The sequence below is a fragment of the Dryobates pubescens genome, chromosome 26 (assembly GCF_014839835.1).
Source record: "Dryobates pubescens isolate bDryPub1 chromosome 26, bDryPub1.pri, whole genome shotgun sequence".
NCBI lineage: Eukaryota > Metazoa > Chordata > Aves > Piciformes > Picidae > Dryobates > Dryobates pubescens.
This window is the reverse complement of record NC_071637.1, coordinates 12226323-12253524: the sequence shown is the minus strand read 5'-3', so window position 1 is coordinate 12253524 and position 27202 is coordinate 12226323. Positions and strand designations below refer to the sequence as shown.

The window sequence follows — 27202 nt, the reverse complement described above, 5'->3', positions numbered from 1 at the left end:
CAGTGGGAATCACTGCTTCAGGGTTTCTAGTTTGATGTAAATCCATCTATCAGCACATTTCAGTTCTTGATCTGGAAGTGCAATGAATCAGACAATCACCTGAAGATTATATAGCATATGAAAACTAAGCAGTGTATGGAACTGACTGATGGCTCCAAAGCTGTGTGGACCTTCTGGGTGTTGAAAGTTGGGCACAGCAGCAAGCAGACAGTTTTCACAGCTTGGTCATGGTTCTGATCTGTGTTACCTGTGGAGGGCAGACATTCACTGGCTGCAATGGTTGAAAGCATTTCTGCAAAAATGTAGCTATTTTTACTGCAAACCTTAAAAACGAGCCAGTTTCAGAGCTGAATTTTCACAGAACAGACAAATGTGGTCTCTTTTTTCCAGTCACACAGCATCACGTTTCTCACAACCTCTCTCCTGCTAACGCATGCCACCAAGGTGACTGCTGTTTTGTGTTTGCCTGAATGCTGCTTTATGCACCTTCAACAAGGATCATCGCTAAGCTGCTGCACGATCACCACATCACTGTTCAATATTTAGATGTTGTTCTAAAAATACTTGCTTAAATGTGTAATGAACAAAGAAACAGCATCCTGCTGTGACGCCGGGAAGCTTGCTTGGGATATTCAGGATATTGGCTGGTACTGTTGAGCTCATCCTTCCTATGAGATGTAATATGCTATATCCAACAGAATTTTCCTGTAAAAATTAAGAGTGAAAGCAATTTCATCTAAAGAAGATACCCAGAAGTGGATGTAAACATGACACAGGACTACCAGACATGAGCTACAGAAAAGTGGATAGCCCTCTGTTTTGTGTTTTTTTTTTTTCCAATTGGCTTGTGATTTCCAAATGGGGATCCTTTGAGAGCAGGTATTTGGATCAGTTTGTATAATTGGCAAGTGAGCATTGGGACAGATTATGAAAGGATGGTCAAATAATTTGTGCTCTGCTGAGTTTACACAGTGGAATGAGTCTGAACTAAAGACAGACTTGAGAATTAACACAAATCCCAAAGCTCCGTGTATACTGAAATAATTAGTGTCAGCTCAGCAAGGCAGTTCCAGCCTTTTTAGTCTTTATGAAATATTTGCTGGCAGGTGACTAGACAGTGACTAGCTTGCTTGTCACTCTTGATGATGTTTTCCTACATTAGAATAAACCATCAACATGACTCTGAATTTGGTATGTAGGATTTCAAAAGTGTCTTGCAACAACAATGTTTTTTCTCTTTTATAAACAACAGCTCTTTTTTATCTTCATTTGTTGACGACGCAGTTCTCATGACCTTAATTTCTCTAGTGTTGTTTAAATACGTTGTACATGTTTTCTGTGGTTTAAAAGCTGTGAGACAAATGCAGTAACAAAGTCTGGTGAGTACAAATGCCAGAACTATTCAGATCTCTGACTGAAACATCCAAGAACGTTGCTGGAATGACAGCAACGACTAACCACGAGCCCCAGGAAACTCTCCTGTACTTTTGAGTTTGCAAGGGTCTAAAGTTCAACCCAAAAGCAAGAATGTGACACCACAACAAAGTAATTATAAAATATGGCTTCCAGTTCTGTTTTTGCTGAATAACAGTTTTTGCTGAGATAATAACTGCTCCTTCTCTCATGGCCTTACTGGCCATATGCTTTTCAGACTTTCAGGCAGTCATTTTCAAAAGATAAAATACTCCTCTACCTTTTGTAGTGTCATCAGAGCACAATCTGTCCATAGTCCTTCTCACAATCAAATCAGGCACCTCTAGTGCTACTGCTTTAGGATGGTTTCCCTCCTGTAGCTTCTATGAGGTGCCACCACCCTCTTACATATGGTGGAAAGATGACAGGCAGTAGAAGAGAAGCTAGTCCATCAAACACTTGCTCAGAGGAAAATTCCAGTCTCCATTCTCAAAATTACATGGCGACATTTATCATTTGGTAAAACAGGATCAAACACCAAATGTGGTCTTTGGTGACATTCAGACAAATAAATTAGGGTAAATAGCCATATAATTCCATAATTATGTCTCCCTATTACTTTAGGACATCCAGCTGGAGGGCAGTCACTAGTGGTGTCCCCCAGGGATCAGTGTTGGGCCCAGACCCATTCAATATCTTTACTGATAATCTGGATGAGGGGATTGAGTCCATCATCAGTAAATTTGCAGATGACACCAAGTTGGGAGCAGGTGTTGGTCTGTTAGAGGGTAGCAGGGCTCTCCAGAGGGACCTTGACAGGCTGGACAGATGGGCAGAGTACAACAAGACGGCATTTAACAAGTCCAAGTGATGGGTGCTGCACTTTGGTCACAACAACCCCATGCAGCGCTACAGGCTGAGGTCGGAGTGGCTGGAGAGCAGCCAGGCAGAAAGGGACCCGGGGGTAGTGGTTGACATTAGGCTGAACATGAGCCAGCAGTGTGCCCAGGTGGCCAAGAAGGTCCAATGGCATCCTGGCCTGCATCAGAAGTAGTGTGGCCAGCAGGTGCAGGGAAGTTATTCTGCTCCATACTCAGAACTGGTTAGGCCACACCTTGAGTACTGGGTCCAGTTCTGGGCTCCTCAATCTAAGAAGGATATTGAGACACTTGAATGTGTCCAGAGAAGGGCAATGAGGCTGGTGAGAGGTCTCGAGCACAAGCCCTACAAGGAGAGGCTGAGGGAATTGGGGTTGCTTCGCCTGAAGAAGAGGAGGCTCAGGGGAGACCTTATTGCTCAAGGTAAGGAGAAAGTTCTTCACAGAAAGAGTTACTGACCATTTAAATGTTTTTTTGACCTATCAGTTAAAATCAATTAAAAGTCAACCATCAACCTTTCACTGAGATGACAGGGCAGCCTCTCACAAAGCAAGGGGAGCATGAAGGAGATGCAGCCTCATCTGCAAGGATTGTGCAAAGACCTTTTTTCTCAAAGGCTGCTCTACAGAAGGTGTAAGGCTTCTTGAAGTCCATGCTGGTAACTCCAATGGCATTTTATGAGAGTAATTTCCAGTCACTTTTCAGTCTAAAATTGCATTTAATGATGCTGAATACAATCTGCATTCAGAAGAGGACATATAGCTTAACTCCCAGGGACTGCCAGACTTTAAAACCAAACACATTTAGGAAACTTAAATGACTGGTGCTCCAACTAACACCGTTTACGCCATGGCACAGCGATCTCAGGGATTCTCATCTGCATTTAGTGCTGGCAAGAAAGGATAAGTCAGGACAGCCATCTAGCAGGTCTACAGCTCTGTGGCCTGTCAGCCTCTCATTTTTGGGACACTCAGACTAAATCTCTGCTTGCAAAAGAGGTGAAAAATATTTCACTGAAAGAACAAGACATATGGGATGCCTATAGCCCCTCAAGCCCTGTCCTGGTTGTGAAAAGAAGGCTGTGAGCCACTGACTTTTCAGTAGCCCACAAATAAAAGCAGTGAGTGTGAAGAAATACCAGCTTTCACCTTCCGCTACACTTAGCAGTAGCCAGTCTCGCCAGCTGGCACGTCTCCCCTCCCAGCCAACCTGCCTTTGATATCCGTCAGCCTCTGGCTACAGAGACATCTGGAAGTTATTATCCAGCAGAGCGTATCACAAACCCATTTACATAATATAATATCATATTTTGTGTTCCTGCTTAGCTGAACATTTTGGATCACTCTAATGTTTGGGTAAATAAGCCACCATTCTCTGCATATAAATAACAGTGAGACTTAGGGTACGTTTGTTGGAGATTATTCATTTTATAGGGCTCAACTCAGAAACCAAAATGCTCCAAATTCAACAATAAAAGGTATTATTCTTGCACAAGTACCTACAATTGGGGGAGAGGTAATAAGGCTTTTACTTCCCAAGTATCAAGATTATTTATCATTTCACCTGTGTTTTATTTATATGCCAGCCTTATAATTTCCATAGCATCTTTAACACTTCACACTAGACATCTTTGCAAAAAAGAAGTAACACTTGCCTTGCTTTTAGCATCACTCCCCAGGTTTAAATCAGGCAAGGTGATTTTAATGTATTTTTATCAAACCAAGGGGATATAAAGCCACCTTTAGTCCACTGCTCAAAGAGATTTCCCTTCATTTCCTATATAATTTTGAAGACCGGTACCATTTTCAACTGGGGGGGGGGGAAGAAAAAAAAAATCTATTTAAAAATATTTAAACTGAAGCATTTTTGCTTGTTTCCATGGTAGCTGTGGAAAGGACAGGAGCAAATGTATTTATGAAACAGAAAATAAGACAATGGAAATATAGCTTAGTTCTTTAACAAAAGGAACACAAGAACGCTGCTAAAAAAACATTTGCATGAATTCTGTTCTAAGGAGACAACATTGTGCAGACATCAGGGATGGCAGTGGAGGACAAATGAGTCTTTTTTCCCCCCCAAAAAGCACCATTTCCCCAGTTTTTGATCTTTTAGCAGAGAGAGATATTTCATTTTGTGTTCTCATACACAGGAATGAAAAGGTTGTAGAACAAAGAGCAAATTTATTTACTTTAGGGTAATCAATTCTTTTTTATTTGGGTCATTGCTGAATTTGCCAAAGTTGGAGACAGGAAAAAAATAGTAGTTTTAAGAAGATCAGAGTTTGCATTTTAGACTTCCATTTATCACAGTCATTCTATGAGAAGGTGTTCTTCAGAACTAGTAAGGAACCCATAATCTGTTTCTCTCCTTATCCCCTCTTCCAGGAATCTGTTATGATTATCTAGATTAGGTCTATTTGCTAATAGTTGTAAGCTGTGGTAAATTTAATCAAAGATAGCTTCATGTCACGTCCCATTAGCATCACAGCATAAATTGCTGTTCGTGAATGATTTGTGTCAAAGTGCTCTGAAAAGTAGTGTTTTAGCAGCACGATGCTCCAATGTGCACAGGTCTTCAGCAGGGGCATTAAATTAATGTGTTTGCAGAGAAGCTACTAATTGACAATGAGATGTGATTTTGGCAGTAGACTTCCACTTTAAAGATAATGAACAGCGTTCAGAGACAGAGAAGAAACCCCTCTGCTCCTAAAACCATACTAATAATTTCTGGTATAAACAGGAATAGAGGGAACCAATCCTGACAGGATATTTCAAGTGCCAAAACAAGCTGTTTGATCATCACGACTTACAAAAGCAAACAGTGGAATCTCAGCATTTGTGACCTTTATCAAATCTGGCTACATACAGTCAGGAGTGTTATGTTTGGCTAGGAACTCATTAAATAAAATTACCTCTCCATTTATAGAAACCATACAAGTACAGTATAAAACATTTTAATTAAATCAGCTAGTTAAGCAAAAATTCATTACTACTTTTTTTTTTTATCAGCTAGCAGTGGGGCTGCACAGAGCAGTTCACATTAGAGTCAATTAGTAAGAAAAATTGTCAGATTTGGCAAGTGCATGAGCTTCCAGAACACATCAGCTGACAGGGAAGAAAAAGTTTGACTAAAATCTAACAGAGTTACTGCCCTCAGAGGAGGGGAATGAGCCACGTAAAATGCACACACATGCATCAGCCATGGCAAATGCTCCTCTCTCCCAAGGAGTCTGTGTCAAAGCTGAACGACCGCCTGTATGTGCACTGTTCCTTGACAGCTGAAAAGTGAGGCACACGTGCAAATGTCAAGTTGTTAGGTGTCTGCCTGCCTTTGCAGGCTTTGGAAAAACATTATTTCTTATAACTAATAAAATGTGATCAGTGTGACTGAGAAATCAGAACGTTCCTCAGTGCTGTAATACTGCAAAGCAAGAAAAAAGCTGAAGAGGAATAGCAGGTAAAGGTGGGTAGTTTCTAAATAGGGAGAGCAAAACTGGCTGGTAAGTCAGGCTGAAGAAGATCTTGCCTTCGCAGAAGATGCAGCAGGGCCCTTAGTGGGCAACAGTAATTAAATGCTAAGTCTGGACTCTAGAGAATAGAGACACTCACTAGCTCTGGGCATATCCACACAGTTGCCATACAAGTCTCTTATTTAAAACAAACAAATACCATTTATCCTCTTTGATCAGAAAATCTAATGAGGCCAGTGGCTCAGATAAGGACTCTGCAGGCACAGACTGCAGTTAACACACAAGCTCACAGCCTGAGCCAGAACGTGGCTTCTTGGGTGGCTGCTAACCAAGTGCCCCTCGCTGGGACAGACAATGTTGATTTCCCAGTACAATTTAACTGAAATTCAGAAATCACTTGAACTCTCCCACATCTTCTCTTTGCCTAAATGTTTGGTAAATGATCACCGTTTTCAGCTGAAACCTTGTAAGTCACCAGAGCACTTCAGTGTGCTTTGCTTTTGTACCAGCTGAACAGGGAGCCCTGCAGGCACCGCATGTTCATGCTCATTACTGAGCAGACATGAAATGCTAAAGGTATCTCTAGGGTGAGGGATGTTTTGGCTGGGGTAGAGAGGCAGAGCTGTGTTGAAACTTACGCTGTGGTGCCACACCACAGCGATGATTAGAGGTGCTTCCTGGACTGCACACCACTTTCAAGATTTCAAATTATGCTCTTCCTCTTCTGCTCTCTGGGAAGAATCACATACCAAAGCAGGTACATAAGAAATCCATCTGCCTTTGGTGGAATCTTTTAAGTTTCCCACAGGTTTCAAGCGCCTGTGATACTACTTTTGTCATTGTCAGGCTCTGAATATTGCAAGAGACTTCAATGAACAGAAGATGACATCATCCACAAAGCACAGCTCTTGATGTACTTTCTAACTTGTTTCAAGTCTCGAACATCTTATCCCAATACGAAAAGTTCTGATGAGACTGTTTCCTTGTAAAGCTCCCCACATCAACTTGACCTTTTCACATTCCCATTGTAAGATCTGATCTTGCAGTGCTGCTTAGGTAGGATTGTTTCTTAAACATCTAAATTGCTGTTGTACTCTACACTTTCTAGTGTTTACAAAAAGACACTTCTACCTTCAAGTTAGTGTCATTCTCCTAATTGGAAGAAGCCATACACAATGGCTTCAGAGCTACAAGTATTTCTCAAGAGCATGGCTATTAGATTACAGCGTACTTGTTACCTGTTCAGATACCTATAGGACAGGAAAAAGGTGATAGTTCTCATCATACACTATACAGTAAAAACTACTACTGCAGCTTGATATTCCCTCTCTCATCCACATGTATCTTGCCAAGAAAAAATGTATGAAATGTCTGGGTTAGCAAGCCCAAGTTCTGCCACCCAGATCAAAGTTCTAACAAATAATCTGAAAAATTGTTCCAAAACACGTTTCTTTTGCTTCCAGAGCTCAGGCTACTACAATTGTTCTTCCTCACAGAGAGAAGCAGGAGCAATTCTACCCCTTAGGAAGCCTGAGAAAAATGTTAATCTCATTTTATTTTTCTAAAGCCATGAGGTTCAAAAGATACATGAATTAAAATAATCATCATGAATTAAATGTAACAATATTCCTTCTTTTCATAATGTTTGCAAGTAAAAAGATCACAAAAGATTTAAGAGATCACAAGTACCACTGCTATTTTAGCACAAAGCAAAGTAATTCATTCTGGTACTTCTCCCCAGTGCCAGCCTGTGAGTTTGCCCTTTCAAGTTATCCTTTGGTTGTTTCAAGAGGCTCTTGAGGAAAGACTGTTCTTCTTTTATTCCCCAAGGCTGGAGTGCACCTAAGCAATTGCTTAAATCTGAGCATGTGAACACATTCAATTTACCTCCATTTGCATGAGGAAATGTAAGCATGATGAAATGCTTTGCTGGATGGAGACACTGGCCAAAATCCCATTCCTCACCGCTGGCCATGCTGGACACCCATGCCTGGCTGCCTCACCTTGCTCCTCCAGCCAGCAGTGCCAAAGGGGCAGAATGTGATGCAGCTGCGCTACTGTGAACCACATCCAACAAGCAAGGACCTGACCCCTGGAGGCTGGGAAGAACTGGAGCTCTTCACCCTGAGCTTGTAACTACAGTGTGTCTGAGCTCTCTGGGCTAAAGACAAGATTTAGAGACACTCAGGGTTCTAAAAAAAAGCTTTATTTTAATGGCTGTGTCCTCGCAAGGCAGTTTTTTGTCTTTCCTCAAGCTCATGTTTACACATAACTGTCAACGGGTTATCACAGCCAGGGAGGGCTTCTTTAGGAAATTCAGCCCAAAATATTTTTTGGAAGTGGCAGTCAGACTTCAGCAGTTAACAACAAAGAACATGAAACCAGAGGTCAAAGGCTTTGATCTCACAAGGGCAAGGCACACATCACAGGCAGGCAGTACGCAGCAGTCCAAGGGTTTTGTTTTATCAGAAAAAAACCCTGATTTCTGTGTAGGCAGTTCAATCCTTAGGACTTCTTTTTGTTTGAAGGAAGATAGATCTGGAGTGAATTTCACTTACGGATGATCTTTCTAGTATGGCTTTGAGCCTGACCCTTGGTTAGATGCTGACTATTTAAGAACTAAATACAGCCAAGTGCAGTGCTCGGAAACTTCCCATACTGGGCTGATTTTCCAAGGCAATGAGTACCTGTATGTCATATCTTATCTTGGCTTCAGTGCAAGGCAAGGCAATTGAACACACCTGAAAATCAGGCCAAGTACCTTCAGATGTTTTCATAAACATCACTTCTCATCTCATGCACCAATTAAATGCTAGATGTTCTAATCCACTTAAGCATGAGGTCAGACAAGGCCACCTGATGGATCTTCATTAGACTCCCACGTGCAGTCTCACTGGTAACAATTACATGATATTAATTTATTAGTCATTCACTTTCTCATGACTGACCTGATTTGTTAAAACCCCAGACAATGGCTGACATGTTACCTAAAGAAAACAGAACCCTCTGTCTACCCTCACTGCCTGTGATCAGTCAAGGCCTCATTTCAGTGATGAGGATACAGAAATAAAAATGATGCTGGCTGCCATTTTATTGGACTTAGTTACTGCCTTGGATCCTCCACAGTGGTGGACAAACAGGACAGCCCCAGCATAACAACCCAGTACTTAAAACATGCAGAAATATGGCCAGGAAAAGGCAGGATGAGAAATACAGCCTCATTTCTGCAGCCCCTCTCTAGGGAGAGCACAGTTTGATGGGGGAAACTCCATCACTCTGACGCCATACATCACATCTCATTCCAGTGAAGGGGAAGGAAGGAAAGGAAACAAATGCTACAGCTCTTTTCCCCATTTCTTCCAGGTGCACCCACTTGAGAGCATCAGGAAGACCAGGAGCACTGAAACCACAACTCCCACTTAAGCTGTCATTTATCTTCCATCAAGGGAAGGTACATCTTCATTGCTCCCAGGCCTCGTGCAGAGCATTCTGGCTAGCACAATAACTGAGGTCATAAAGAAGATCAGTGCTGAATAAGCCTTTCATTGCCCAGAGACCTCTGTATTTGTGATCAGTAATAAAAGGCTGTAGTAGAATTTAAATTCTCAGACAGGTAAAATGCCAGAGATGATTATTTAAAGGCATTAAATGAAAAAACAAACCACCTCTGGCTGTAAGAATCAGCTTTTCACATTCATATTGTATGGCTGTGGACTCATACCTGGGTTATGAAAGAAGCCCAAAATAAGATGAGACATAGTAAAACACAAGCTGGGCTTAAGCAAGGATTGATTTCTGGCAGCAGTTCTCAATGTCTGGAACACGAGCTGCACAGCCATGTATTTGTGAGATTTTAATTGCACAATTCCCAGTGATTTAACATTGCAAAATTTACATATTGCCACGCTCAGAATTTGAGAAGCTAAGACAATGAGAAACTCAGGCTGACATAAACATGACTCAAAGAAAACAGTATTTTTCTTCTAAAATAAGCCACTGGCAGCAGATGACTGGCATCCTACGTGTACTGAATATACTCTCTATCTCCAAGCTCTTTGGCTGAGCGTTCCTTTCTATGCTGTATTCCTATGATCCTGATTTTTAACTCATGAGGTGAGAACTACAGAAAAACAAACAAACAAATAAAATTTGCCAGATGTGTCTTGGACACCTACAAGCACTGACAAACAAAGTAAAGATCCAAAAGAGTGTGGGCCAGAGCTTCAGCTGGGACAAGACAACAGAGGGAGTGGAGCATTTTGATTTGTGAGGAGTTCTGAGGAGAAGCTCAGACTGTACAGACACAGAGAGCAGTGTGGGAAGTGAAGCACTAATGACTATATATCTGTCCAGGTACTTGGGGAGACTTGAGTTTCTGCAGGTAAGAAGGCATCAGCGTTGTCACTGTTCACAAACATAATCTTGATTTTAGCCTTTTGGTTGTATCATTATCCAATTGTTACAAATAACAGCACACACTCTTAGAAAAGAAGCCATTGCACTGCTAATTCCACGTAAGTCAAGTCTGCTTTATTTTCTTTTCTCCTGGAGCATTAACCCACTCAAGTTTGTGTTTCAGAAATGCTGACACAAGCTACAAGGACTATATAAAATGTCATCAAAAACTTATTTTCTTCTTCTTTTTTCACTTTTCTTAGAGTCACAAAACGGTTTGGGTTGGAAGGGGCCTCCAAAGTTCATTTAGTCCAACCCCGCTGCAGTGAGCAGAGACATCCTCCACTAGATCAGGCTGCTCAGAGCCTTGTTGAACCTTGCATATCTCCAGGGATGGGGCCTCAACTACCTCCCTGGGCAACCTGTTGCAGTGTTCCACCACCCTCATGGCAAAGAACTTGTTCCTAACATCCAATCTAAATCCACTCTTCACTAATTTCAAACCATTGCCCTTTGTCCTATCACTACAGGCCTTTGTAAACAGTCCCTTCTCCAGCCTTCTTGCAGTACCCCCCTCATGTACTGGAAGGCTGCTATTAGTTGTCCCCAGAACCTTCTCTTCTGGCTGAACAACCCCAGCTGCTTCAGCCTGTCCTCATAGCAGAGGTGCTCCAGCACCCCAGTCATCTTCCTGGCCTTCCCCTGGACTTGCTCCATCAGGTCCATGTCCTTCCTGTGTTGAGGACTTCTTTTCCTTTTCCTTTTCCATTTTCCCTTTCCCCTCTCTTCCTTCCAAATTATACCCATGGGTCGAATTGATATTTCAATTGCAGCAACAGGCAGCCAGACAAGAACAGTACAAGAAACTGTATCTTAAGTATTGATTGTTATGCTGGAATATTGCTCTGATTCTTCTGGGGTAATTCTGCACTCCTGTGGGAAATATGTGACCTCATTTGCATTTTCTAATTGAATTGCTATCAGGTTTCCTGCAAGACTGAACAACAAAACAAAGTTCCTAGAGTTACTAACATGACTTGTATTAACCAGAAAAAGAAGTTTATGTTCAAATGTTTGCTGGGGAGGTGAGGAAAATGTATGCTTCATGTACCCTAAAATACATTTTTTAAATATTTACCTTCTTTGCTATCATTTTGTCCCCCTGGCATTAAACTTTAATGTAGTGGTTAGAATTCTTTCATTGGTGTTTACCAGTGAAAGTTTCCAGATTTGCCCAGGTTATTCAGTCATCTGAAGCAATTAGCACATTTATAAGGCCAACACTATGAAGGAGGGGAAACTGTCATTGTATGGGGTCACTCACCATTTAAATACCAGTTTGCACAAAGAGTAATGGCAGAGCTGTGTGATCTCAGCTGCGGGCAGAGACACAAACCCCTCTGATTTGGCAATGAAAGCACAAAAGGGGATGACTGTTCTGACAGGAGCCATCCTGAACTAATCTGCCACTCTGAAAGCATGCTGGCCACCACCAAAGCTCTCCCGGCCCATTATGCAGATTTCCAGTCTTATCTGCTGTGATAATACAGGATCACAAATCCAAAGGATCATGTGCTGAGGGGTTTATCCTCTACACCCCCCTGGGAAGTAGACCAGTGCCTTTATTCTGCAGGCAGGCCATAAGAGATTGGGTTTGTTCCCCCAAGAATGCACCAGGAATCTGAAGCAGAGCAAGGACCACACTTCTAGTCCACCATGACCTCAGCCATTATGACAGTGCTGACTTCACCGGTAACATTTATTCTGTATTAACCTCCATAACAAACCAAAAGTCTAATAATGGACATTCCAGGAGGGCTAATCAGGTTCTCATGAAGGTTTAATCCATGGGTAATTGTGAACTAAATTCTGATTTATACTTTCAAAGGTGCTACAGAGGAGTAACAAGCTTTGCATCACACTGTGGCTGCCCCAGTCATGGAGAAGGGGAATCAGCTGTGGAGAGGCCCACAGAAACACAGAGGATGGGTGAGCAAGGCAGAAGCACTTGTTTGTGCTGTAGATGCTACCAAACAGAGATCAGCAGGTGTGGTAAGGCAGATTTCATGCTAATTATTCTTAATGGTTGGGAACTGTTCAGCATTTCCACAAGATCAGTCACAAATTTAGGAAGTAAAATGGAAATGGATGCATATGCCAGAATAGAGTTGGTCTCTCTCCCACTCTCGCCTCACCTTCTCCTTTCTCTCCCTTATTTGCCATCTCCATATCCTGAATATAGCACAACAGCCTGAAATGCCTTGAAAAAATGATGCAGTTCTGCTGGAGTCATATTATACTACACAAAACTAAATGTGAAATCTGTTTCTAGTAAAAGCCATGAAATGTAGTATATTAGGGTCATGGCCTGAAACACATTGAACTGGATATTGTTAGGTTTTGGTTGGGTTTTTTTTAGTATAAACACTATTATTTTTTAAAATAATCTCATAATCATATTTATTTCTTTAGTAAGCAAAGGATTATTTTTGCTTGCAAAAAGCATAAGCATTTAAATAAAACAAGCTGGATGCCTGCTATAGGGACCCACAATAAAACAGCTTATGACCTTGTCATTAGTCTTGTTTTCCATATTCCAGCCTCAAACTACACGTTAATAAGGCTTTTAGAAAGGAGGGGTATGAATTTTAAAAAGCTTAGCTCTCTCTGTTTTGAACCAGAGTTCAGCTTACATTAACATTAGATGAATTTCCAACCAAATATTTCACTAAAACAGAAATGTGTGCTTATTCAGTTGTCTTTCTGCTGTACTGAGAAGAAATTTAAAGCAGTATATAAGACATCTTACTTTGTTCCTTCAATATTTAATTACTTTTAGAAGGAAGCACTATTTCTTTGGTTAGAAAATGGCAAATACAGTTGACATAACATACAGGGCTTAATTATATCTTGCATGAGCCAGAGCCTTACTGAAAAGCAGCAGAAGTGTATTTATACAACTCTAAGCCACGCAAAACCTCAGGGGTCAGCCCATTGGGCAACTGCTAGATTTAAGTCTCTCCAAGTCTTTTCCTCCTTGTCTCACGTGTAGCAAAAACTTCTCCCACATGGCACAGGCTCACGGGGCAGCATTCTGACAATACAGCACAAAGTCTTTTTCTCCTTCCCTGCCCTGCCCTCCAAACCCAAGCACTGCAGAAAAGAAGAAAAGAGAGGCCAGTCTTGCTATTTTGACAACTGCTGTGCTGCATTAATCCAAAGTACAGCCACAGCCAAGTTATGCTGTCTGTCCCTGAACTAGCCATGGCTGCTTCCCAGGACTCTGCTCTGTAGGTCTTGGGGTCCAGACAGTGAAAAGGAAGGAGGAGAAAATGAAAAGATGAACTGCTGCTACCAAAGATGATATGGAAGAAAAAGGACAGAGACAGCGACTCAAAGGCCAGAGAGAAGAAATGTGTTTTCATGGAGCAGTCCCCAGTTACAATGGCCCTGTGCAGCCCACTGATGTATTTAAGTAAAAGCAATACTGCACTCAGGTTGTTGGGCTGGGACAAATCCTTTCTGCTTTTCAGCTATGTGTATGAAACTAAGGCAGCGAGCAAGCACCTGTAACCTTCTGTCTGAAATACTGAACAGTGCTGGCTTTTCACTCTTCAGCTGTGGGGAAGGGAAGATGCTGGCATTGAGCAGAGGGAACATTTGCCTCTGCAGTGCCACATTGTGTTTTGCTGCCCTGCTGGCTCGTGCTGCCTGTGAGCATATGTCCCTTATCAGGCAGCAGCAATGCGCCCTGTCCTTGCTGCAAGCCCAAATCTCTCCTCTGGAAGACCCCCATGGAGCTGCAGGGCCATGCAGATGGCTCACAGACAGAAAGGAATCACTGGAGATGTCTTAGCAGCATGGCAGAAGCAGCCAGTGCGTGACTCCAGGTCCACACTGTCAGAAATCTGGACTTAACCTCATAATTTCTTAAGAAGATGGTTGACTTTACTCTGGAGAGGGGGAGGCAGCCTTTGTTTGCAGGTTTTAGTTCAAGTCAAGAGAGAGTATTAGCAGTGAGATGCAAACACAAGATATGTGACCTGCAGCACGTAACAGAGCCGAGCAGTCACTTAAAAATGCAGAAGTATGAACTTAAGGAACATTTCCTACACTGATGACCTTAAATCGTTGATGTGGGAGAGGTTCAAGGATCACTTGCAAGAAATTTGACACTGCACACGGTACCTTCTACCTGGACACTTGGGACGCAGAAACCAGGCAACACAAACAACCCAATGCCACATGTACAAAGATTTGGGGAACACAGGCAAAGGAAGGACAAAATAACTTTGAAAACTTACCTTGTGCCCATTGTGCTGCGACTTCTCTGTCACCAGAAACCTGACAATTGTCTCCCATCTGCCCAGGGTCTGGGGATCCCAGGCGGTCACCACCAGGATCAGCTGCTTCGAAGGCATCTGCACGTGGTGGGCAGCATACAGGGTGCCATCTGCCCTCACCTTGAAGTCCAGGCTGTTGGTTTCATACCGAACTCCCTTGTTACTGGCACAGTTATTAAATTTTACTAGAACAGAGAGTAAGAGAGAGGAGAAACGTGTGAGATTGGCGTGATAAGGAAAGCAATCAAACACAAGTTTCAGACATTTAATTTTCACCAGTGTCTTCCTATATCTCTAATAACCATCAAGGAAATGATTTAACTGTTTCTTCGACCTTTCAGGAGTGCTCTTGCGCTTTATCTCCATTCCCCAGGGCAGACGTTGTAAGCCATTTTTAAAGTATTTGATACAGTTTCATTAGATCTCAAACACAGCTGTTCCCCATTTCTACAAGTGGATATCTCCCTTGTCGCCATTATCTTTTAAATTCGACTGGAGTCTATTACCCACACTGTGGGTATTTTTTTTTTTTGCACAACATGTTCTCCATTTCCCTAACCCTTCAACAACCTCCTTACCAGATAGCCTATTTGCACATTCCTAACTGAAATTCAGGAGCCCATAACAATTCCATTATCAGAAATAGCAAAACAAGAAGAAAAAAAAAATATAAATGAAACTATTCTGCAGAATGCATCGCACTGCTAGAGCCAGGCCCCAAAAACCATGGCTGCAATCCCACCCCTGGCTGACCCCTCCACACATTACAGCTACTGCAAAGAGGAACTGTAAAACTTCCTTTCACAAACCACAGCGTGTCATTTCAAAGCCTACACTGTCAGATCAAAGCTCCCCAGTTGCTGATATTTTTATTCGGTCAAATTCTTTCCGAGACCGGTTTGAAAACTATTTTTATTGGCATTTTGAAACATGTCACATACATTAGGCTGGAAAAAAAAACCCAAACCATTATATGACAAAACTGAAATTGAACCCGCAGCTAATCGCATAGGAAACAAAACACTTTCTGCCATTCGAGTAATCCACGGGGTGGAACACACATGTGGTGAAGGAAAACATATTGTACCCGTAAAAACATCTCAAGTGAGTGAGAATGGATGAACAGTTCTCTAGCTAGCATCCTTACTTCTGGAAGCTGTGGCTTTTGAATGCTCAGCCGCGATGCTCCTGATCTGACCTGAGACAAGGAAAACCTGCTGATCCAAGTCTCATGCAGCTTCAGCAGGCACTTCATTTTTGCACAGGGAAAGCTAGGTCGGATGAATCCTACCTAGACTGGCTGTGGTGGGACAAGGGACGCAGTGGCAACCCAGGAGAGAGAAGCTCCTGGACAAGTTTCACCCCAAATGTCCTCTTCCCCCCAAATCATAGATGAATGCTTCTGCAGTGCTGCTTTGAGGTGAATCAGGGACTTAGCTGGATTGAAATAAAAATATCCGAGGGATGGCACAGGCAAAAGAAAAAAAGCAGCCAGGAAACTGTTCCACCAGTCCTGCTGCCAAAGCCCCTGGTGCCATCACAGTGTGGAGAAATGAGGAGCAGAATGTGATGGAGGAGAAAATCTGTCCCCTCTTTCACCAAACTAACCTCTCAGTAACCGGGTGCTGTGCTTATGTGTAACTACACATCTTCCAAAGGCTCTCTATGCTGCATATTTATTTAGACCACATTTGTACATTTTGATGTGTGTGTGGTGGGAACTGTTGCCTAATGCTGCAGTGATTATTGGGCACAAACAGCACATCACCCACTGATTTGTAAAAAAGAAGACGAATAAAGTTATGTAGTGTATAAAACGCCCATGGGTAATGCTTTTCAGCAATTTCATTGTCATAGACTACAGCATTAAAGCCTTATTTAATGTGGAATCCAGGGCAAACAAAGGTTTTGTTTCAGAAAATGGGAGGTTGCCCATCTTTATTTTGTTTCCTGTAGCTCGGAGAGCAGCAAACAACCTCCACACCTCCCTCTTCTGAGATGGTTTAGGCAAGGTATCTGACCAGTTATCTCTGCTTTCTATCTCCAGAAGCATAATCAAGGTTTTTCAATGTAATGAAGCAGCATCTCCTGTTATTACTCAAAGTTTGAAGTTTCATCACCACAAATTTAAGAACATTATTCAGCTGCTACTTTGACCACAGCTTGAAGCTCTTGGGACTCTTGCTTTCAGTCACTGTCAGAACACAGGGCAGATATTCAGTGGCCTGGGGGAGGGGACCTGTCTTAGAAAGGTGAGACCACCTTCCAGCTAAAAAAAAAAAATCAAGAAGAAAGCCTATGGGACTGAGTCTTCTATAGTTTTCAGAAAAATCTAGGAATTACCTCAAACTTCAAAGCTCAGATGAACAAGTTGGAAACCAAACTTTAGAATGTACATGACAGTGATGATGCTTTGAACTACAGTGTCATCAGAGGTCGGACTCTGGCCCTTCTCAACATGCAGTTTGCCATACAGTGCATCAGACACCCCACTCAACCCCAACCAGTGCTGGGGGTTACCAGTGCACACTAGCAAGCCAATGCTTGAGGTCAGCCAAAACACAGCAGCTCATCTCCTGATGGTCAAAATTTCTCATGACCCCAAATGAGGTTTCGCTTCTAAATGGCCTGATAGGGACAACATGCAGTCAACACTAACTGCAAAGCTCTGCAGCGTTACCATCATTCTGACCATATAAGCAATCCTAGGTCAGTTCTCAGACCCACTCCAGGTCCTGCTCACTTTAACAGTAGACACAGCTTTTAGACCAGTCAGAAAAATAAAAATTCATGAAAGCACTGAATGAGGTTAAATACACACATGGCTTGGTGGCACCTACAAGAACCAATGCTGAACACTGGAGAAACCAGGATGGCCTCAGAGATCAGTGAGGTGGCTGGCTGTTAGAAGAGATCCCCACAGGGACTACCCTGCTGCAAGATCTCCTTCAGCTCTCAGGGATTTCTGCAAATCTCCCCCATATTCACAGCTATAATCAGTATGTGTGAACACATTGAGTGCTTTGCTGCTAATATGTTATTTATTTTCAGCTCCATGCCACCAGTGTTGTTAGAAATGAGGTCCATCAGCTGGAGTATTATGACACTCCTCAGCTATGTAATGGCAACTCAAAAAGCAAGTTCCAGCTATACCTCCTGGAGTATCCACATGTCATCGACAGAAAGAAATTTGAAGAGGGAAAGGAGTGATAATGACTGCACATTAAAAACAAGTCAGACCTTACTTTGATTTTATTGAGACTAAAAGAAAGCCTTATAGTGCAGCAGTTATCTGAGGGGGGAAAAAAAAAACAAAAAAGAAAAAAGAAAACTCCCTTCCTCTTGGTGTATGTAGTGATTTCAGCATTCAAAGTACTTAAACATCTGCTTAAGACACAGCGCATGGCTCCAATATGCTGCTCTAGTGTCATATGTCACCATGTCGACTTTTATGCTCCATTATCTAAAAATGGCTACCTCTTAGACAAAGTCCCTCTGTGACTTGCTAATTACTTCCATTAGTTTAAAACAAACTTGACTAGAGACAGAGAAAATCCTGAGAGAAATTAAGTCTAATTTTTTAAACAAGCGGCGTCTCTGCTCCACTTTGCTCTTCTCAGGTAGCACAGGTAGATGAATGCTCAGCAATGGATTAACGCAGCCAGCTCCCACCAAAGAGTCCTCAGGAGCTGCATGCACAAAAGCGCTTACAGAATCACAGAAGCACAGAATGGTGGGGGCTGGAAGGGGCCTCTGGAGATGATCTAGTCCAGCCTCCTACTAGAGCAGGTTCACCCAGAACAGGTTGCAGAGGAACATGTCCAGGTGGGTTTTGAAAGTCTCCAGAGAAAGACTCCACAACCACTCTGGGCAGCCTGTTTCAGTGCTTCAGCACCTTCACAGGAAAGAAGTTTCTCCTCATGCTCAAGTGAAACCTCCTCTGTTCTAGTTTGTACCCATTATGCCTTGTCCTATTACTGGCTACCACTGAGAAGAACCCAGCCCCATCCTCATGACCTCCATCCTTTAGATATTTCTAGTCCTCAATAATGCGTGGATTCCATAGTATTTAGTCACTATGAGAGACCACGCTTTGCACAGCTGTCTGAAGAGCACCTCACCCGGGTGGCTTTGCAGAAGATTTCAGCCACACAGGATTTCAGAAACTCATCAGGACCTGAGTATTTGGGATCACCACATGCAGCTGCTGTCAGGGCGAGCTGCTGTTACTGCTCTAGGCAGTGTTTATGCACAGCATAAAAAACACATCTGCAACACAGTACAGATGAACTGCTCACACTGTGATCACACGGCTGCAAGGGCTCTCAGCAGAAACCCTGTGCTCATCCTCCTTGCTGCCCTGTGAAAATGATTCCTGGGGGTGTTACATGACTACTGAGATGTGCTCTGATATATATACATACACAGAAACACATCTGCATCATCTACACATCATTCTCATAGATAGATAGATAGATAGACACACACACTATATTTTTCTCCCCAGTATAGGTTTGGAAATATTTTTTCCAAGTGTAAGTTTGGGAAAAAAATAAATTCAAACCATTGTTCTATAATAAATAACAAAGCTCAAGGAAAGGAGAGCTCCTCCATAGTTTCAAATTCCACCTCTTACCTCCACTCTTTGCTCTCATGGAAAGAGAAATTAAAATTTCATCCAATGGCAGCAAACTTTTGCTATTTTCTCTTTCTTTTGCTCCTTTGGAAAGCTCTCAGTCTACGGAATTTGCAGCTGATGCAACTCTTGACTTGAAAATAATTTAATAAATAACCAAACATTGCCTCTGTTTACTACACTTAGATGTCTCCGTGGACAGAAATCCATCTTTCTTTGACCAGTTTGAAGTCTAAAGAATACTGCATGAATTTAACATTCAAAAGCTGGAGCATCAGTAATTAGGATTTCAGATAAACAGCAGAGCCACACATCTATCATTTTTACAGGATGGCAAAAAAAAAACAACCAACCAAAAAAACAACCCACCAACCAACAAGAAAACAAAAAAGGAAAGAAAAAACTTCTTTTTTTTTTTTTTTAATATACTCTGGAAAAATGTTCAGTGATGCTTATCGAAAGCTTATGCTCAAAACAGCATCAAATGCCTGATAAAAAAACCCCACAACACCACCAAGAAGGCACCCTCGTTAGCAGGCTTTTAGGTTTAACCCTTTACCCTCATCATTTTTAATTGCTTCTTTCTGGAAGGAGGAGGTATGACAATTTGATATACTGAAACAGGTATTGAGTGATGGGCTGTAAAGCTGCAGGAGTCTGCAGCAAACTGCTGCGTATCTGAGAGGGGGAGGAAAAAAAAAGAGAAGGTATTTTTCTTCAAAAAAAGACACAGGGTGAGAAAAAAATTCAACAACTTTTGCATTGTTCCCTTTTATTAGTTAGCTTGTTAAGCTAGCTGGACAAGAGTCAAATGATCAAGAGAGGACCTTGAAAGATGTACGAATACAGTGAACTTCCTTGCCCCCCAAATGTCTGAGAAATGTGTTGAATTTAATAGGACTATAAATGGTATAAACCCAAGAATTCGCTTGAAGTCTTATCCTTCTGGATTCTCCTTTAACTTCTCCCAGTCCATTAAAAAGTGCCCCCTCTGGCAAGCTGCACAGGGTTGTTAGAGCAGGAGGGATAATACTTATTTATTAGGCTATGCCCCCCGGCAGGACATCATCCTGCGGTTCAGGATATGAGTCCCTTCAGGACTCCGGTTTTCACCATGGTTTTGAGGATTATTGCTGCCAAGATGCTCCTTCCCTGATGAACTTCAAAGCAGCAAATACACACCACTATTTACAGCAGGATCCTATCTGCTTTTCATGTTGTGTCTCTCGAACAGCTCCCTTTACACCCGGTGCGACTGTGATAAAGCTAAGCCACCAAATCCAGTCCTCACACTGCTTCTGCAAACACTGTTAAGATGAGGATGGCTTAATGGTAACTTCTGGAAATTTCAGATATTCAGGTAACCTGCAGAGTCCTGAGCATGTACAGGAATGTCCCTTTTGTGTGATCTTCAGAAAATCACTTGTATTCATACCCTGGCACTTCTGGCCCCATGCTTCCATATACCTGCAATCATCCATCTTCTCTGGCTTCTGCAGAGTAGTTGGCAGCCCTGGGGAGAATTCTCCTGTGTGACACCACATCAGATATTGAAAAAAAATCCAGCTCCTTAGTAGATAGGAACCTGCTGTTTATGAAGAGGCATGGGACTGAAAGCAGCCCTGAGGAGAAGGACTTTGGGGTTACTGATGGATAAAAAGCTGGACATGAGCTGGCACCATGTCCTGGTCTTAATCCAGTTCTGGAGTCTTCAACAGAGGAGAGACATGGACCTGTTGGAGAGGGGTGGGAAGAGGCTACAACAATGATGCAAGGACTAGAATCTCTTAGCTGTGAGGCCAGGCTGAGAAGAGAAGGTTCTGGAGAGATCTTATGGTGTCCTTTCAGTACTAAAAAAAGGACCAATAAGAAAGATGGGGACAGATGTTTTGGCAGGGCCTGCTCACAGGACAAGGGTTGAGGGGTTTAAACTAAAAGAGGGAGATGTAGGCTAGATACAAAGAAGAAATCTTTAACACCAAGAGTGCTGAAACACAAGCCCAGATTGCCCAGGGTGGTGGGAGATGCTCCATCCCTGGAATCATTCCAGGTCTGGCTGGGGCTCTGAGCAACCTGTTCTATCACAGAATTTCAGAATCACAGATTTTAAGGGGCTGGAAGGGACCTCAAAAGATCATCTAGTCACAGATGTCCCTGCTAACTGCAGTGGGGCTGGATGGGATGAGATTTAGAGGTCCCCATTCAGCTCAAACCAGTTGAAGATTCTGTGGAACCATCCATTTAACCAAATGGTGAATGCACTCCTATGGGTGCATCACATCCTCACAAACTGATTTCTCCATTAAGTGCTAATGTGAAGCAGAGCACACTGTGCCTGACTGGCAAGCTTCATTTACTTGAGAAAGTAAGTATGTAGTACAAACTTTTATGTAGCCACAGTTTTGAGGCATCTTTCTTTATGTTCAAGCAACCCCTCTGTGATTCTGTGAGAAAACTGTCATACACCTGCAGAACAAACTGCAGTCAAGTGAATTCCCTATGGCCATAGTGGAAATCCCCAACAAAGCTGAGATCTGAATCCTAAAATACAGGCTCCTCATTTATCATTCAGGCATATAGGTTAATCAAATACAAGAGATAAAAATCCTAAATGACAAAACCAGGCTTCCACAGGCCCTTCAAAAAGCAAACAGAGGCAGATTCTTATTCCTACAAAGCCCTGGCATATTTCCACATTAGCACTGGGTAACAAAATTAAGAAATGTCACACAGCTTATTATTGCAGTTGTTTTGTAAAATGAAGTCCCATGAACAAATGTCAATACATGTAAATAGTAAAATACCAGGCTAACGCTGAAAGCGGCAAAAGGATTCTGTTTCTCTCGGACTAAAGGAGGAAAGTATCCAGGTTCCACAGGCCTTCTGACCACTCTGAAGGAATCTGGAGGTGTTGCTCTTACTGTGTTTTGTGGAAACCAAAACCAGCTTGAGCCATAGAATACATATACATAGAATAAACCAGGTTGGAAGAGACCTTCAAGATCATCGCGTCCAACCCATCAACCAATCCAACTCACCTAATCAACTAACCCATGGCACCAAGCACCCCATCAAGTCTTCTCCTGAACACCTCCAATGACGGCGACTCCACCACCTCCCCAGGCAGCCCATTCCAATGGGCAATCACTCTCTCTGTATAGAACTTTTTCCTAACATCCAACCTAAACCTCTCCTGGCACAGCCTGAAACTGTACATATTATTCCTCAGTCCTATTTTTGCCCTACCCCTGCTCACAATAATTCCCATGCTAACAGACAGTACGCAACCAGAATTTGCTCCTTGCAGTAACAATACTCAGACCCCTTCTCTTGTAAAAGAAAACCAATGCATGAAGAGGACAAAACGATGGCTGTAAAACCTGACAGAAACAATGTATAATTTTTATCCTTCCATTACTAATTTTATAGGTTACATTTTCAACCATGTCCCCATAAAAAAATATTACGCTAATAAACTCTTAGTGTCTTTATTTAATATTTATACCACCGGGGGAGAAGCAAACTCTATGGGTAAAAGGTAAAACCAGCAATTCAAACAGCTACTTCAGAGTCTAATTGACATATCCCCAGTGATCAAGTTTAAGAGTACACAGTTTAAGAAAATGCTTTGATTCAGAAAACTGTTGGGGAGAGATGGATCCATGTTGGTTAGTATATGAATGTATATAAAAATGTGCATGCTCACACCCTCAGCTTCACAAAGCATTGATTATTCATTAAGTGTTCTCAGAGTGAAAAACCAGAAATAATGAGTGAGTTAGAAGAATAATGAACTGCTCCACAGTCTCTCATCTGCTAAAAATATTTAGCATGATTTAGCATGTTCTTAATGTTATTTTCTTGCAATTAATGGCACAGACATCTGCTCCAGCGTTACCCATTTCCCATATCTCAGGTCAATGTGAAACATTACATCCAATTTTCCAGTGCATTATTTATGATCTCTGTGCTATGACTGCTAATATTTGACTTACTGGAACAATAATAAATTACCATAACAATGTACCATATGTAATTATGTTAAACAAAATCCTTCTTTATTTATCTTCTTGTAATCTTCAGTTACAGTGGATCCTCCTATGCAGAATATGCAATAACACAACATTTGCGACATTCCCATTATACGCTTGTTAGAAGGGACTCCATGTGCTAGTCAACTGGTGACACCTCTGAATCAGCAGATGAGCAACAATCTATCTCCAGCAGCAAGGGAGCTAGATTTCAAATGGCACATAAAAGGAGTTTACACTTTAAAAGCACATTTTGACATTCCACCTTTTACATTTCAAAACTCAGTGCCCTCTGTGATCACATCACTCATGCAGGTTTTGGGCACACACTAGTGAACTACCTACCTCAGGTTCATTTGCAGGCTCTATTGCTTTTCCCAAACCAGGACTGCATCCAGTACACTACATATGGTAAGTCTTGGTCATGCAAAGTAATTTATTAAAAACATATAAAATATTTCTGTGGGCTTAACAGAAGTACATAGTAAATTCATCTTTCTCACAGCCACCTAAATGCATTCACTTCTTCCAGATTTATATTTGCTTTTAACAGCTCTTGCTTACATAGGGTTTCTGTTTCCATGGCCAGATGAAAAGGAACAATACATTTCAACAGACTGAAATTGGTATCCTATAGAAAGTCATTCTGTCACCTGTACAGCCAGCCAGTAGCAATGAGGAGTTGAGAGTACATTAAAAAAAGATCTAAATCCCATTGAAACAAAACAAAATCAGCCCTACAGTAAACAAAACCCAATTCCCAGACACTGCCTGCTTCCTTCATATTCCCACCAGTGCTATTTTTCATTTACTGGAAGCCAATCCAACTAAAATACATGTTTTTAAGGAGGTGGGGGGGGGAAGAAGCATATTTCACTTTTGGTATTGCAATTGGAGGGGAGTACAGACCCCTGGAGAGAAGTACTGTAGAACATGATAGAAAAGATGAATCACTCTGGCAACAGCCAGCCAGCCATTAATTTTCAGCAAGCCAGGAGTTGGTCCAATTAAACCAGGCTCCTTTCTCTACATTAACATGCTTTACTCGGGTTTTTTTCCCAAGCTAAAACATCAGCTCGAGACCCCAAAGGCTTTTCTATTTAGGATCAATCAATCTACCTTGCTGCACTGTAAAACATACACTGTCAGCTCTGAGGCTAGCTCAAAAAAGAGCAACAGTGGAAAAATTTGATAAATCGACATGTTCTGGCAGTTAGTAGCAGGATTCTTCCTACACTGTCACTTATTTTTATCTGATTAGAAACAAGTATTAGTAAAGGGAATATTCCCCTCTACTCCCTTCCTGATATTTAGCATCAGGTTAAGAGGAGTTGTTTCATCTCCAATTTTCTAAATACAAGCCAGAAACTTCCTACCACAAAGGCAGAGAGATACTATCCAGATTTCAAAGGGCAGCAACTTCGAATTGGATTTTCATGATGTGGAACTCACATCCAAGCCTTTTCTTCAGCACAGGAACATGAACCCATCCATGTCAAAGACATTTTTCACTGCTTTCCACATTTTTATGCTCAGGGCTTTATCATGGGTGTGCAAGCTCACCTCTGAGTTTCCAGCACCTGCTTTGCAATGACTGCTTTATTTGGGATTTCATTGCCCATTTGAGATCCCCTTATTCTCTCTCTACCCAATTGAGACATTTCAGAAATGATTAAGTAATAAATGAGCCAGAAACTGATGGTAGAAGCCAGTAAGAAGAACACTTATATGGTCTCAGGTCCACTACAAAGCAGCATCCTGAGCTGGGATAACTCTGAGGATTATCCTTTTCCTCTGTGCATGCCACAGTAACTATGGTGTTGGTTTCCATTCTTGTTCTGAACAGCCATCTTTACCCTTGGATAAAAAAAGCCTTTTACAGTAGCTTCAGTATGACAGTCCAGTCCTCTGTTCTTAACAGTTATATCTACCTAAAGACACTGGGATGTGCAGCTGATATTTTAGCTTTGGATTAAAAGGATAATAAAGAGAAGCCTGGTTTGAGCTATCTTGCAAGCACCAACTGCACTGCTGTTGTTGGTAAATGCTGAGTTTTTACAGGCAACCATTTTTGTTCTTTGCTCTTTAAATTCCATGTATCTGTAAGATAGTACTGAGATTCACTATGGCACTAATGAGATCATTTTGCAATTAAAGGCTAAGTAGAAACAAACCTCTCACCACTCTACAGGAGAGTTTGGGTTCTTCTGATTAAACAGCAGTAAATAAACCCATTTCACTCTTAGTGCTGGTGCACAGGCTGCCTATGATTAACTCTCAAAACAAGATAGACTGACTGACCCCATGGATTAATCAATGAGTTTCTCAGCTTCAGAGCAAACTCCAAGTTGTGGGAGTTACATGTAGCGGGATGTGTTTTAATTATTATTACTACAGCACACAGCAAATAAATCCCAGGGCATTTTGTCTGAAGGTTTTACCCTTAGAGCTAATGATTTTCACAATGCTCTCCTCTTTCTCAAACTACCTTCGTGGAAGAAGATTTTTTTAACACAACTGTACATTACTTGAGGAAAACCCACAGATTTTATGGTAGCTTAATATGATAATTATACAGGGAAGAGGCTGTATAATTGTAGGGCAATCTCTGGGTTATAACAGCTGCTCACCCATCTTCACTGTTGGCAGAAGCATCCCTGGAAGAAGCTATCAGGAGGCTGGGGCTGTATTTGAGACAAACCCTGTGTGTGCTGCACCAAGGACCTTCTAACCTGCACTCCTGGGCAGGGCAGAGAGCCCAGCCTGCTGTTCAGAGGAACAACCATACACTGGGAGCAGTGCTGGGAAGCTGGCAGGTACACACAGCTCCCACAGAACCCCAGCCATCCCTACCAGCTCCCACCCATTCCTCTGACAGCGACCTGACAGCCCTGGGGCTTCTTTCTCTCTGCCACAGATATCTTTTCAACTTGCTAGAGCTGTATTTGAAAGACATGGGGAGCTGCAGGAAGATTTTATGGAGAAAGAAAACGTGAACACAGGCCATTTGCAGCCTAGGAAAAGAAGTTGAAAGAGATGCTCCAACCGTAGCCGTGTCAGATAGCCTCAGGCTCATCTCTTTTCACACTCTTCAAAACAAACAAACTCTCAACACCTAGAAACAGAGGGTGCACATGTCAGGGGGAAAAAAAAAAATCAGACACACCAGTGAAGACACTGAACTCCTTATGGACTTGACTTGTGTGTAAACACTGACAACTTTGGGCTTGACTGTTCTCGTTTTCCTTAGCCTGGCTCAGGAGCAATGGGCACTGAAGCAGAGAGTCAAATCACAATGCCATAAATGAGTAGATGTTTAGATGTTTCAGGCAAGAACATTAGAAATGGAAAATTCTGTTATCTGTAAGAATCAAGGCAAGGTAGCTATATTTAACTTGCAGCTGCTGTGCACCTCTGCTTGTCAGCCTGCACAAAAAGCAGCTGCAGTCCTTACCTTCAGCTGTAGCCTACAAAAGTCTTCAAGTTTCAGGAGAAATTAATAGTATGTAGAATAAAACAGTTTGGTACCTGGTGGGCTCAATTGCTTTAACATTTGGACAAATTTAGTGAGTTTTATTTACAGATGGAGGCATTGAGTTCTGTTTCTAGCAGTGGGTCAGAGGGAGCAGGAGAGGAAAAAGTGTCCTTGATGCCAAAGCTGTGCTTGTAGTGGGTAATAAACATTGGGTAAGTCAAGAGATGGTAGGGCTACATTGCTGCCACATTATCCTGCCCCAGGGCCAAACTCCAGTGTCCACTGAACTCACCCGCAGAGCAGGAAATTAACTGGAAAAGCAAAACCACAATAAAAACACAGCTCCATGCTCTCTAGTGTTGGCCACCACTGAATAAAAATGAACTTCCTTCCCTCCACAGCCACCCCTGTACAGGCCACATCCTGACAACTGCATCGCTGCAGGCTCAGTGCTCAGCTGCTCATGCAGTTCACCCCCTCTGCCTTTTCTTACTACAGTGTTCTCCAACAGAAAGGCAGCACTCTCCTCACCTGAAAACGACCCCAGGATTCAACTAGCAAC

The 27202-nt window shown here is 42.2% G+C and overlaps 1 protein-coding gene across 1 annotated transcript in view; it reads right to left on the bottom strand.

The window, feature by feature from the left end:
* CDH4 (cadherin 4) overlaps positions 1–27202 on the bottom strand; it is a 467294-nt gene that overhangs the window by 168328 nt on the left and 271764 nt on the right. The window contains exon 3 of the mRNA XM_054173650.1: positions 14460–14683. Coding sequence (XP_054029625.1) covers positions 14460–14683 — 224 coding nt within the window. The remainder of the gene's footprint in view (positions 1–14459; positions 14684–27202) is intronic.